Source organism: Drosophila willistoni (genome assembly GCF_018902025.1).
Source record: "Drosophila willistoni isolate 14030-0811.24 chromosome 2R unlocalized genomic scaffold, UCI_dwil_1.1 Seg167, whole genome shotgun sequence".
NCBI lineage: Eukaryota > Metazoa > Arthropoda > Insecta > Diptera > Drosophilidae > Drosophila > Drosophila willistoni.
The window spans coordinates 279886-294196 of NW_025814050.1; the positions used below are offsets into that span (position 1 = coordinate 279886).

The window sequence follows — 14311 nt, forward strand, 5'->3', positions numbered from 1 at the left end:
TGAATTGCTATTTCAAAAACAGAAAAGTTTTTTCATCGACTGATTCTACTAAGGGCCAAGATAACTATGACTTCTTCAAATTAGCTGAGAAGTACAACTAAATACAGAATGAAGGGAAATTAATACCAGGGAATTACGGTTTGGCACTTTTATCAACGGTCACGCCGTTTTTGATAACATTTAATTTAACTTCATTAAGGATGTTTTGAAAATTTAATACACATATGTATGTACATATGTTTGTACGATATACAGTAGAAAAGATAGCGTACGTTTAATGAAATACTTTTAAATTTCTTTTGAAAAAACCTCAAAACCGCTGATATTTAATTGTTTCTATTGCCAAACAAAAAAAAAAAACATTTCTAAGTTAAGAAAAAAACCGAGGCACACACTCAAAACCCACCCTTCAGACAAAATATGTGTGTATACGAGAATTCAACCCTTTCCACAAAAGAGTGCATTGCTTGCACGCCCCAGTGAAAGAATAGAAGAAAAGAGACAATGCACAAAAAATGAAAACAAAAAAAAACTGGTATGTCAAGTGAAGCGAAATCTATGTAGTAGAAGAATCAAGAATCTGCAAACGAACGAAGTAGCGGCAACTGCGTGCAACGCAAACGATGGCATGGGGGCTGCTAAAGTTTCAAGTATGTATGTATGTATGTAAGTGCTGTTTGAAAGGCCCCGAAAGCTGAGGGTGACAATCAGCAGGAAGAGGAGCACAAGCAGCCAGTCCAGAACAGGTTCAGGGGGTAACAATCGCTAAAAAGAGACAGGTAGACAATGACAGAGAGAGAATCTGGCAGCAGCGAGCATCAAATTGACGAGCCGCCGCACAACAGGACGAAAAGCGCAAAGCAAAAGTTGGCTGCTACCGTTTTAGCTATTTATTTAGCAGTTTTACATTGTCATTTCAAGCATATGTATGTATATAATACATCTGTATATACAACACATACATACACGCATACAAAAACACCCGCGCAGTGGAAAAGAACAATGTCAGACAGAGAGACAAAATGTCGAAAGTGCGACAGCTGCAGCCAGCAACAACGGTGGCAGCGAGTCCACAAGAAAAACAACAACAAGCCAACAGCAACAAATTAGAACGGGCCATCTCACACGTACACACACAATCATACACAACGAAATTAAACATGGCAGTGTGAGGGAGTCAGCGCATGCGAGCGAGAAAATTTGTTTTGAACTGTCATAAATCTTAATTGTGTCGGAGTGATGGAATCGGAGTGATGGAATCAGAGAGCGAGACAGACAGCCAGAGAGAATGAGAAGCAGAGGGAGGCAGAGAAGCAGAGCCATTTCCCCTGCGCTGGCTTCTCGTTTGTTCCATTTCCATTTTGTTTACAGACTGCGCACACTCTCTCTCTTTTGCTCACGCTCGCCGACAAAAATTTCTCTCCCAAAAATCTCTCCCGTTCGACAACAAATTTCTCTCAATTCTCAACAAAAAAAAATGTTCAGTCAACAATATACCGTTACGGCGTACGATCATGCCTGAAAAAGCTCCGTCGGCTGGTAAATCGTCGAAATATTGAAACGCGTACGTAGGCGCGAAATGAGTTAGTAACACTAACACAATCAACATCTAACTGGAAGTTATGCAGAAAATATATAAAAAATGTCAATATTAGGCGATTACAGTTTGCTGATTTAAAAAACCGTTTAATGTAAACAAGCTGTGTGAGTAATTAATTGGAAGTAATCAACGAGTTGTCGCCGCATCGAAAACTACTGAGCTCGAGCAGAAGAGGGGCACATCTTAATCATTGCGATTTGTGTCGAGGGGAACGTGAATTAGTAGGAAGCTAAAATACAAAAAATAAATTTAAAAGAAAAATAAAAAGGAGCAAAGTAATCAACACGCAGTGCTGTCGACATTCTGTTCGCTATGGGGAAGAGAGGACGCCTGCGACAAAACACACACACACACAGACATTGAAAACGAGCTGCGCCGTCGCTTAAAGCATTTGAATCGAAAATTGCCGTCGCAAAAATCGCGGCTTCGTGTTGACGCTAACGAACGTCTCATCGTGTTTCCATGTCCTGTCCTTCCTCTCTCATCAAAAAGGCAACAACTTCACCGCCGACGCGCAGCTTCACAGCGGCAGACAAAACGAAACGTGCGCGTCTCTGCAACCGCGATTTGAACTTCATTCTTTTGGTATCAATCAGCGAAGGAAAGGAACGCATTATATTGTTGTTGTTGTTGTTTGTCTGATTCGGATGCTTATGCTGATTTCTTGACTGAATCAGATTGACACCCCCGACGCAGTGAGCAGCGCAGCGCTGTAGCAGCACCGAACAAGAAGCAGAGCAGAGGAACACGCCGGCAGAATTCATTTTCATTCCCTTTCGGGCTCATTCGCTTTTTGACTCTCAAACGAGTAACGACGGAATCCGGATGAAAGAAAAAAAAGAAAGCCACAAAGTGCGAACGAAGTGTGGGAGATTGTGACGCGTGTTCCGCATATTATTAAATAAAAAAAAGAATTGTTGAATAAAGGAAATAAAATCAACTATTAAAATTCAACGCCATTTTAAAGTGTGATAACAGAACCTAATAATAATTTAATAATCAATAATTTATGATTACAAACCAAAAGTATTTTTCAAATCGCGACGATCATTTCAAAGGACAGCAGCAGCAATATTGTAAAAATCATATCTAGTCAAAATTTCCCAGCTCTTCGATAATGAAACACGTCACGAATCTTTGATTAAGACTGAATAAAACATCAACAATTATTACAACAATAATAACAACAATAACAGCAAATACAAATGGTTCAACAACAATGTATACGTAAATTCAAAGCCACAACAATAAGAAAATCAAATTATTATATTATATTTACTTAACTAAAGAAATAAAAAAACATACATGAATGTATAATTTATGTACACTGTAATAAAAAATATTTTGCTCAAAAACAAAAAAAAAAAATGTTATAAAGCCAAGAAAAGTAAATCAACAAATCTGTAAACGAAGTATACGATTCAATGCAATTATTAAATTAAACTAAAAATTAAAAAACAAAAATATTAGACACTAATCTTCGTCTGACATACGAGAAAAAGTATTTAAACCACACAAATTATTATACAAAAACAAAAATTCTATACCACAAGTACCAAGTGCAAAAATCATTAAGATAATACATATATACATAAACCCATACATACGTATATGTCTAACTTAATGCCGATAAATATTGTGTCAAAATTATTGAAAATTACAAGACTCGTGGGGTGAACTGACTTCATTTTGACATTGGGTGTCATTTTATTCTGCAAATTGAATTTTAACACCCGTCAAAATTCAGCAAAACTTAAAAATGTTGCACGAGGCTTTGATGCTGGAGATCTACAGACAGGCTCTAAATGCTGGGTAAGTTCCTGTTGGTTTTAAAGATAATTTAATGCACAAACCGAAATCTTTTAAACAAATTCAGTCCTTATCTAGTTGGTGTTGTCACACACTTTAGGCAATATGTGTAATAATAGTAACTACAGAGAGCATGGTAAAAACTTGCAATACTTATAAAATGGTGTCATAAATTGTTGTAATCAGTCAAATAATCAATAATAAGAAATAATGAGTGCGTTGCTTTCCTCACATAATATTTGTTTTTTGTGGAGTGTATTTACATATACATATGTATGTGTAATTAATATAAATTGGACAAGTTGTATTTCTTAAAATAAATATTGCTTTTGGATTTTATTTTGTTTTTGCAACGATATGATAACTAGTGTACATAAATGTATTACTCTCTTATATAATTTGAGGGTTCATCAAAATTTTAAAATTACGATTACATCACATTAAGATAAATTTCAAATTCCATAAATGTATGAATGTACGTACGCATGTGTGTAGATACATACGAACATTCTAATGCATTGGGAAATTCAGTTCTCAATTTGAGGGACAGGCTTAAAACCGGTTTAATTTTTTGTGAAGTAGGCGCGCTATTAATTACAACAAAAACATTGATAAGACATATGTTTGTGTGTGTATAATTAATACATACATACACAAATGTGCACTAATTTTTGTGTACTAAGGAATGTATACAATTTTAAAGATTTTCTAACGCGATGACGTAAAAATTTAATAAATCATGCATACGCGTTTTTGTATCTCAAAAATCTAATACCAAATTGCTACGTTCTGTTTGCCACTGAACTCAACTAGATGGGTGTGGGTGTACACGTGTGTGTGCCTATTACTGAACGATTTATGGTCAGTTCACAATTTGCCGCTGAGATGTGTAATAATATTCGCTTTTATATCTCTTAGATTAGTCATATTTTGATCCTATTTACGTTTGCACTTCTTAGAGTTCATTAAAAACCATGTCCAATGCACGTTTCGATTTTCAATCAGACCTGTGCATGTACATATGTAACTACATATATGCATATATAAAAGATATAAAGTTACAAATACGGTCATTGGCGAATTTATACGCGAATTGATATCATTTAAGATTAAAGTTTTGAACCTCTTTTTATGTAGAAACAAGCATATGTAAGCTAATCTTTTTAGTTTAAGCCAAATAACCTTTTTGGTGGTTAAGAAGCTCTTACCGCTCTTACTATATGTATGTACATTCCTGTCTAGTTATACATACATATTTGTATAATGCTATCCATTAATTGTTCTTTGACAAAAATTGTAAGTTTCGCTAGTTAAACATCTTGGAACCGGCAAATAAATAACATTTTATGTAATGCTTTATAAAGTTATAATATTTTAAAGATTAAAAGTTTGAAGCAAATACATTATTAAATATTTTTGGTCAAGTTGCTCGATTTCCGCTTTGACTCATTCAAAAATTCCACAAAGCTAGCGCCACATAGTTTTGTATATTCCGATAAGCACCCACATAAGATCATAAGACTATACAGCTAATCATCTATCTCTCTCTTCCCTTTATAACACCTTAGTTTTAATATGTTTTGTACAATTTAAAGTCAATCAGACAATCATTCAAAATCAGTCGAAAATATACACATGCTACATCCAGCAGTATGAATAAGAATGTATGTATGTATAGACTGTCTATAAAAACACAAATTCCAAAAAATAATGCTTTGAATATGGTGATTTTTTTTAATTTTTGTAAAAAAAACACACGAAGGAAATCAAGATTAAAATTTTGCTTAAACGTTGTTTTTTTTTTTTGGTATATTATTTTTTTGTTGGACGTAATAAAATTTTGTTTTCTCGTATATACACATACATATGTATAAGAGCGATTTAATTTATGCAAACTATGTGGATATGTTTTTGTGTTGTCTTTTTTATTGGGTTTTGATCTTTTTCGGTTTGATCTCTCTTGTGGCCAATATAATTGGAGAGGCATTTGTTAGTTTTTCAAAATTCGGATCGCATCTGAGATGATGATACTGTTGATTATGATGACGATAATGATGAGCTCTTCTCATAACTCATGGCTTAAAGCTCGAATTAAATGCTATTGTTTCTTAAGATACACACACACACAACTTCATATCCATGTACTTATGTGTTTATATATGTAGGTATGCGCAGAGTTTTTATGTGCCTTAGTTTCATTTTTTTTTGCATATGGCGCTTTAAAATTTGAATAAAAAATCAAAATGTTGACATTGTGGCCAAGACTCTTGTTGTATTTGGCTTTTAAGTTAACAAACTGAAAAATACCTATACATATGTATGTACATGCCATTTATTATGATCTCGATTGTTTAATAGTAATGTTTCTAGTTGCATGTGAAAGTGTATGAATTATACAAAAGATTAAAGTCATAGGACAGAGACACAAAGAGAGAGAGAGAGAAAGAGAAAGAGAGAGAGAGATTATTAGCAACAAAAATTAAATAATGCAAACAAAATAGTGGAATACTCTTGTAAAATGTGTAAACATTTATGACAAAATTAATTTTAACAAACTTATTACTTTTTACCCTCTTTCGCCTATACAGCGCATTACCCACTGCACGTCCACGTTCCACAGAATCGGCAAATTCTAGTGAGCGCTGTCCCTCACACGATTCCAATTCCTCCGATAATGGCGGCAGTAATGGCGGTCAGCGAGATGCTTCTAATCCATCTTCGTCCTCAGGAATAGTTCCTGCCGCCGTGCCCACCACATTGCATTCAACATTCCCAGCGGTGCCGCAATCTCTGCCGGCGCAGCCACCTTCGATGGAGGCTTACCTACACATGGTAGCTGCTGCAGCCCAGCAATATGGGTTTCCTTTGGCCGCTGCTGCTGCAGCTGGCCCACGGTTGCCCCTTCCTCTGCCAAATGAGGCTTCTGCGCCATTTAAGTTACCGCCGCAAGCGTCTCCAACAGCGTCTTCTAGCAACAATTCGGAGGCCTTAGACTTTCGCACCAATCTATTTGCACGGGCAGAATCTGACGAACCAGCGGCGTCTGAGGAAGAAGAGGATTTCGATGATGGTGCCAATAATCCACTTGATCTCTCTGTGGGAACGCGTAAACGTAGTCATGAGCCAGAGGCTACGGGACAACTTGGACAAATTCAGGTGAAGAAAATGTTCAAATCTGACAGTCCTCCGGCCAATCCAGCTCCTCTTTTGCCTGGCGTTAATCCCTATTTGGCTGCAGTGGCGGCAGCAAACATTTTTCGAGCCGGGCAATTTCCAGATTGGAATGGCAAAAGTGATCTGGTGGTAGATCCTTTGGAGAAGATGTCTGATATTGTCAAAAGCGGAACTGGGGTAGCACCTCATAAGGATAAAACACAATCGGTCAAGGCAGCGCTACCAACAACAGCAGGCCCGCCTCCTTCGAAGAGTCCAGCGCAACCTCAAAGTGCTGTTTCAGAAGTGGGTGGAGGTACAAGTGGCGGGAGTGTCACCAAAGCTCGTCACAACATATGGCAGTCTCATTGGCAAAACAAGGGCGTCGCCAGCTCGGTATTCCGCTGTGTTTGGTGTAAACAAAGCTTCCCGACTCTTGAGGCTTTAACGGTTCACATGAAGGACAGCAAACACTGCGGTGTTAATGTGCCACCATTTGGCAATTTACCCAGCAACAACTCGAGCCAACATCCAGCTGCTCCACCACCACCCCCAACGCATAACCTGCGGAAGCACGGCGGTGGTGGTACATCCCACTCGAATCATTCACCATCCGCAAATGTAAAAAATGCGTTTCAGTATCGTGGTGATCCACCAACGCCGCTTCCAAGAAAGTTGGTGCGAGGTCAAAATGTATGGCTTGGCAAGGGAGTGGAGCAGGCCATGCAGATACTTAAGTGTATGCGATGCGGTGAGAGTTTCCGATCGCTGGGAGAGATGACAAAGCATATGCAAGAGACTCAGCACTACACCAACATACTTTCTCAGGAACAGAGTATTTCCATTAAATCTGCCAATGCCAATGCCGGTTCCGAACACAAGGACAACCAGGGCAGCCTTAGTTCGGAGGAGAGTCGCACTCTTAGTGCCGTGCTCACATGCAAAGTTTGCGACAAAGCTTTTAGTTCTTTGGGCGATCTTAGTAATCATATGGCGAAAAACAACCATTATGCCGAGCCGTTGCTCCAGTCTGCGGGAGCCCGTAAGCGTCCAGCACCCAAAAAACGGGAAAAATCGCTACCCGTAAGAAAACTGCTTGAAATGAAGGGCAGTGCCACGCAGGATGAACTGACTTTAAGTTCCGAAAAATCTGCGGTACCGCCTGGTAAGCCTGGATTGGGACCTGGAGGAGGTGACAAGTCTGACGCTGCGTTATTCGCCGAACGTATGAGGCAATACATTACAGGGGTTAAGTCACCTGAAGAGGTGGCCAAAGCTGCGGCGACACAGCTGCTGACCAAACAAAATAAGTCCCCGGATTTGATCGAACAGAAAAATGGAAACCAAGCCAAACCCGGAGCATCATCGGTTTTAAGTGCCATCGAACAGATGTTCACTACCAGCTTTGATACACCAGCTCAGAGGCACGCCAGTTTGCCTGCCAGCAGCCCCTCCAATTCGTCCACTAAGAACACTTCCCCAGTGGCCTCTAGTATACTGAAGCGTTTAGGCATCGATGAGACTGTAGATTACAATAAGCCGCTAATTGATACGAATGATCCGTACTTCCAGCACTATCGTTACACCAGCAGCGAGCGCAGTGGAAGTGAGTGTAGTGCTGAAGCAACTAGGCCGCGATTGGATGCTCCTACGCCAGAAAAGCAACAGGCTCTATGCGCCGTTAACGAGGAAGACTCTAAGCCTGTAAACATGAAGCAAGAATCATTACAGGCTCAAGAACCTACCATCAAGATGGAGATCAAGTCTGAGCTCAGCGATGAGCAGAACAGCGAGTTGGTGACTCATAGTGACTCTCGCGCTCAATCACCTAAAAGGGAGACAATGGTTAATGGTACCTACACAATTAGCAGCAACAATAACAACAACAATAATGTTGAACGCAATTCACCGAAAACCACATCTGCAGCAACCAGTCCCCAGTCACGAGTCCCTCATCATCCTCCACGGAGTCCAACCGATAGTCAACGTTCTATCACACCCAAATCGCCCGTTTCCAGTCACAAATCCTTCGATGGCAGCGACACAAACAGTAAAAAGTATCCAAGTGATTCCTTGAATGCTCTGTCTTCCATGTTTGATTCTTTGGGCAGTAGTAGCGGCGCTGGAGCAGCCAATACACGAGCTAAATTGTCTGCTGCCGCTGCATCTGCTACCGCTGGTCCAAGTGCAAATCCTGACTCACCGGAAAATCTTAGCGCCAGCAACTCCCTGGCTGCATTGCGTCAGTTCTGCGTCAAGAAAGAGAAGACCGCCTAAGCTTCGACTGCAATCAAATCGCACCAAACCGCTCTTGTTTGCCTTTTTTGTTGTTTCGAACAAAAGCATTTTCAACTTTTTGTTTGCCTCATTCAGCGGCCGAGCTCAAAACCTATCCTCCAGGGGGTTGGGCGATATCAACTGAGGCGACCGTTGATTTTAAGTCAAAATGCCAAAAATCCACCACTACAAGATGGCGGCGGCATGACGACCACTTTGTACAAAGACAAAAAGACACCACCGAAGTTGACATACGGTGTTACTATGATGATAAATGATGAAAGATGGATGACAATTCAGTTTAAGCTCCTGGCGCAAGTTCTGGTTGTTATTTTTACATAGGAATCATGTTGCGTCCCGCATGCTCCTCTGCGGCATCCATGAAGGTCAAATATCTCAAGGTGATTACTTGTTGCATTTTCTCGAATTCTTATTTTCGAACACAGCGCTAATCAATGTCTCTCATATCTTTACAGGACATAGAAAACTAAATTCTTTGAAAGACTTTGGCTTCACGACTGATAAGTCATTAGAACCAAATTAAATTTTAAAAGAAAGATGAAGAAAAGCCCTTCTTAGGGCTGCCATATGCCTAGGCAAAGAGTTATTGAATTCGAAAATAAAATGTGATCAAATAAATTAATTTTTATTGAATTAACATGAGAAACTTGAGTTTTGATTTAAATAAACACAAGAAACATAGCGGGTTTTTTGCTTACTTTTTAGAAATTTAAAATTTTAAACCGCGGAATTTAACTAATTGCGCTTCTTATTAGAGTTTTTACTAAAAGCTGTCTTATCCTTTACAGGCAGTGGCTGTTTTGGTGCCAGAAACGAAGTCAGTATTTCACTGAGCTCGGGTAAATCGGCGGGTAGCTTTGGAAATGGTATATTTTCTATCTCACGCTTCATTTCAGGATCATCTATTAGTTTGGGTAGCACCAGCATCAGCACCCAGGGAACCGCCATAATCATAAACATAGGACTTAGAATTACGTCAACGATCCGCCATTGTTCCCGACTGTGGAAATACCTGCGGCGCTGCCACGGGCTCAGTCGAAGTGGGTAAGGCATCTTCACTGTGAGTGTTGTCTGTACAAAGTTTACCTGGCGCGCCCTGAGCTTGCCATTTATGATCTCCACTTGCACTGGCGGGAAATATATATCGGGATGATCGACGAACATAACATAGCTACCATGCGGAACACCACTAATGACAAAGCGGCCATCCTTGCGAACAAATCCTTTGTATTCGCCACTGTTGATCGACAGCGTTATCTCAGAAAGCCAATTCGGGCTCACTGATGTATTTGATTCTGGTTGCAATATCACCCCTTCGATAGAGTAGACCATCATTTGCCTTTGTGTGACTAGATCATTAGCACCTACATTTTGGATGCACAGACACAAATATGCCACCATTCCAAAAATTTTAAACATTTTTGAATTTATTGGAACTGTCACCTGGAATATGTTCTGATTGAATTAGTTTTATATTAGATTTCTATTAAAAAAAGTCATGGTGTGCTTAGTCCGAAAAAATTACGATCTTTCTCATTATATATGTATGTACATATGTGGTATAGTTAGAGCAAAACAGTTAACGAAAAGTTATTTGAATAAGTTTAATACCCCCAGTTGATAAATCCATCGAATTTCCCATTCTTATTAAACATATGTACAAATGCATATACCAACCTAATATAGGAAACATTTTTATACACTTAACGGGTCAAGCCACTCATAAAACAAACCGTGCGATAATCGTGAGCCAACAACATTTGATGTTGCCTAGTTACTTGGAAATACTATAAGTGTTCAGCCCTTTTCTCAACGTTTGTTAAATTTCGCTGATAATGTTGTTATTAAATACACCTTGAGCTCATCAAGGTAAACAAATCGCTTTACTGCTGTGGGATCTGTATATTTCAGTTGTATACATATGTTGTACATACATTCACGTGAGCGATATAATAAATGTTTTTTTTTTTGTTTGAATATAGACGAGTTTAATGTGCAGAACGTTCAAGTAGTCCATACGACACCAGCCTGATTCGCGTGAGTCCAACCTCCCTATTTATTTATGTGAACCACGAGCTAAATAGGAATAGATAGAGGTTTTAAGCAAGGGAATAAGATTGTATACATGATATCGAAATTATACAGCCATTCAAATTGAAATACATAACAACAGTAAACTAGATAATTGTAATAAGATTTTATTTAAAGCAAACAATTTCCAATAAATGAAGCTACCTCCAACTTCTATAAATAATATTAATCTTATCTCAAATATTATGGATGATCATTAACGATCAAAAGGTTATAAATCAATCAATAGAATTGATAGCTTCGTGACTTATTTATGATTCGTAAAAGCCATGTCATGGAGTGTTTCTAAAACAAATATATGTATATTTATAAGTTTATATATAAATTATAAATCCCCAATGAGGTTGACAAGAACATCAAATACGGTATTATAAGCGATGTGACTCAGTGCCTTGAGTTTGTCCTTATCGATATCATATATTCATCAGCGAAACTTTTAATATTGAACCGATTTTGACAATTGCGCGATAATCGTTTAATAGCACAACCCTAGATAAGCACAGAGATTTACTATACCTGCAGATGGCTTATCTTTGTCAGTCTTATACGACAAAGGCCATCTACATTATTGTTAATCGCGGTTAGTTTGACCGGCAACTTTAACCATATGCATTTTAATTATAAAAATTTCCTAATACTTCTAAGAGTGGAGATATCGACCAAAGGAGAAATACATGTTTCACAATAAAGCTTAGATATAATTAATAAATCATGGCTTAATCCGCTGTCCTTTTGTTTTAAACAAAAATGAAAGGTTTTAAATATTCATACGCGGTATTTGTCGAATTGACAGGATAGCAGACCTGTTGAACGATCGATTGTTTCCACGAAACATGCGCTGCTGCTTCTTTTGTTATCTCTGAAGTCTCCAAAGTCAGTCAGTAAAACAATTGGTTAAAGAGAAATCAAACCCAAGCAGCCACAACGTATAAACAATGGGTCATTTAGACTACGGTCCGCCACGAGTGAGTTACCGAAAATGCTGCTGATACTGACAGTCAACAAGTAATGCACGATCCTTTCCTGTCCTTTCAGTATTTGTATTTCATTTCTTCTCTTCGGTACGGAGAGTTAAATGATTTATTTAGTTAAATTTAAAAATTATTCGGACTCCGAATAGTAAACACCAAGCAAAGGATCAGAAGGGTTTTTTCCATCAATCAACATACCTCAGTATCAGCATATATGTATGTATGTATGTATGAACGCATGACTGAGTCCCTTGCCAGCTACAGTACTTCTAAGTAATGTATTTGATTATAATTAATTTAACTCTCCCAGGTAAGGACATCGCACCGATGATGACTACGGGCCAACATTGGCAGTAAAGAAGATTCGGCTTATGCTAGAGGTGAGCGCCTTTAGCCTGGATTGGTTCGAGGGAATATGTGTGTGAAGACAGCGCGCATTTAAAACAAGTTAAAGATGCAAACAATGGATCATTATCCAGACACAGAAAAAACTAAACTAAAAAAAGCAAGAGCCAAGTAGATACAATCGAGCGCAATCGCCAGTCAGCATTCCCATAGGTTACACGAGATGCCTGTCTGCAAGCAGAACTAAGTTGAAGCCAAAAAGCCCGCAGAGCAGCTTCGATGGCGATGGCTCTTGTTGTTTATTGATTACACGCTTTTTGGGGAATGCGGTGCATTGCCAATGGTGGGTTGCTTCCAAGACGGGGACTAAGGCCAGTTGCCATTATGGTGCGGATGCCAACGGCTGCAACAAGCGCCTGTCATGCGATCGCCGCCAAAACATAACATCCATTACACAGCGATCGACCGAGAACGACGATTGTGACTGCGATTGGACTTGGCAAAGGGACAGTGAAAGGGACACGAATAGGGACAAGGACAGAAGAATAGGAGGAGTTGTTCTATCTGTTCGAGCAATATGAAATTCAATGCCACATTTGCTGCTTGAACTAGAAAAGAACAACGTAAATTTGTAAACATGTGAAGACGAATATTGTATACACTAGATCCTGAGGCAATACGATTTTAAACAATTTTAAGGGAAAGTAAATCACGTTCATTCTTATAAAGTGTACTTGTACCTGGTTCTGTATAGTATAGAACCACTAACCATAGAACACATAGATGGGACAAACTCATGATTTTTTGATTGCAAACGCTAGCCTAGTCATGGAACCCCAGAGAACTTCGGGAAAACCCGAACGCTCTCACTCTCAATGAGAGCGTAAAATGGGGAGAGGGCAAAGCAGCTACGAAAAAATTTCAGTCTAGCACAGACTACCGAACGACGAAGGCAGGCCTACGTCGCTTGTGATTTCGTTCTGTCTATGTATGTGTACACTCGTCGGTACATGCTCAGGCTTCGTAGTGTGTGTGTGACGTGAAGTTGTACAACATCGCATTTCAATAGCTCGCTCGACCAAAATTTTTCATTTTCGACAAAACAGCGGCAATGCGAATAGGATATGCCCCTGTCGAAAGAATATCAAGAAATATTGGCATCAGCTACGTATGTATCCCGGTGGCTGTGCCGATAGAGTGTTTGCTTGGCAATAGGAATGTCGCTGGTTCGAATCCCAACTCGATTATCGTTAACGAAGTTTTTTTTTGTCCTTTTTTTTATTTATATAAAAATAAAAAAATAAAAATAAACAAAAGAAAAAAAAAACAAAATGAAAATAAATAAAAAAAAAATCAAAAAGGAACAAAATAAAAAATAAAACTAAAAAAAAAACGACAAAAAAAAACTTCGTTAACGATAATCGAGTTGGGATTCGAACCAGCGACATTCCTATTGCCAAGCAAACACTCTATCGGCACAGCCACCGGGATACATACGTAGCTGATGCCAATATTTCTTGATATTCTTTCGACAGGGGCATATCCTATTCGCATTGCCGCTGTTTTGTCGAAAATGAAAAATTTTGGTCGAGCGAGCTATTGAAATGCGATGTTGTACAACTTCACGTCACACACACACTACGAAGCCTGAGCATGTACCGACGAGTGTACACATACATAGACAGAACGAAATCACAAGCGACGTAGGCCTGCCTTCGTCGTTCGGTAGTCTGTGCTAGACTGAAATTTTTTCGTAGCTGCTTTGCCCTCTCCCCATTTTACGCTCTCATTGAGAGTGAGAGCGTTCGGGTTTTCCCGAAGTTCTCTGGGGTTCCATGACTAGGCTAGCGTTTGCAATCAAAAAATCATGAGTTTGTCCCATCTATGTGTTCTATGGTTAGTGATAGAACCTTGAATTTGAAATAGAGTCAAATCGTGTGATGATTTTTTTCCTTTTCCTTAATTGAATTTGCACATACAATCACTTAAAAATAAAAATCGTATACCCTTTGTCTATTGTTTAAACCTTTAAGTAGGTAGACAA

The 14311-nt window shown here is 38.9% G+C and overlaps 2 protein-coding genes across 2 annotated transcripts; one reads left to right on the top strand and one right to left on the bottom strand.

Moving 5' to 3' along the window:
• Positions 1–2903: 2903 nt before the first annotated feature.
• On the top strand, positions 2904–9502 carry LOC6646712 (protein teashirt). The gene is made up of 3 exons (XM_002069325.4): positions 2904–3412; positions 5998–9240; positions 9316–9502. Exons 1-2 carry the CDS (start codon positions 3360–3362, stop codon positions 8837–8839), a joined length of 2895 nt encoding a protein of 964 aa, XP_002069361.1. The 5' UTR covers positions 2904–3359; the 3' UTR covers positions 8840–9240; positions 9316–9502.
• Positions 9503–9595: 93 nt separating this feature from the next.
• Positions 9596–10192, bottom strand: LOC6646713 (ER membrane protein complex subunit 7 homolog). The gene has a single exon (XM_002069326.1). The coding sequence runs from the start codon at positions 10190–10192 to the stop codon at positions 9596–9598; it is 597 nt and encodes a 198-aa protein (XP_002069362.1).
• Positions 10193–14311: the final 4119 nt, after the last annotated feature.

Coding starts and splice junctions, on each gene's coding strand:
- LOC6646713 (XM_002069326.1), bottom strand. CDS start 10,192: ATGGTCTACTCTATCGAAGGGGTGATATTGCAACCAGAATCAAATACA.
- LOC6646712 (XM_002069325.4), top strand. CDS start 3,360: ATGTTGCACGAGGCTTTGATGCTGGAGATCTACAGACAGGCTCTAAAT. Junction 3,413..5,997: donor AGACAGGCTCTAAATGCTGG/GTAAGTTCCTGT, acceptor TCGCCTATACAG/CGCATTACCCACTGCACGTC.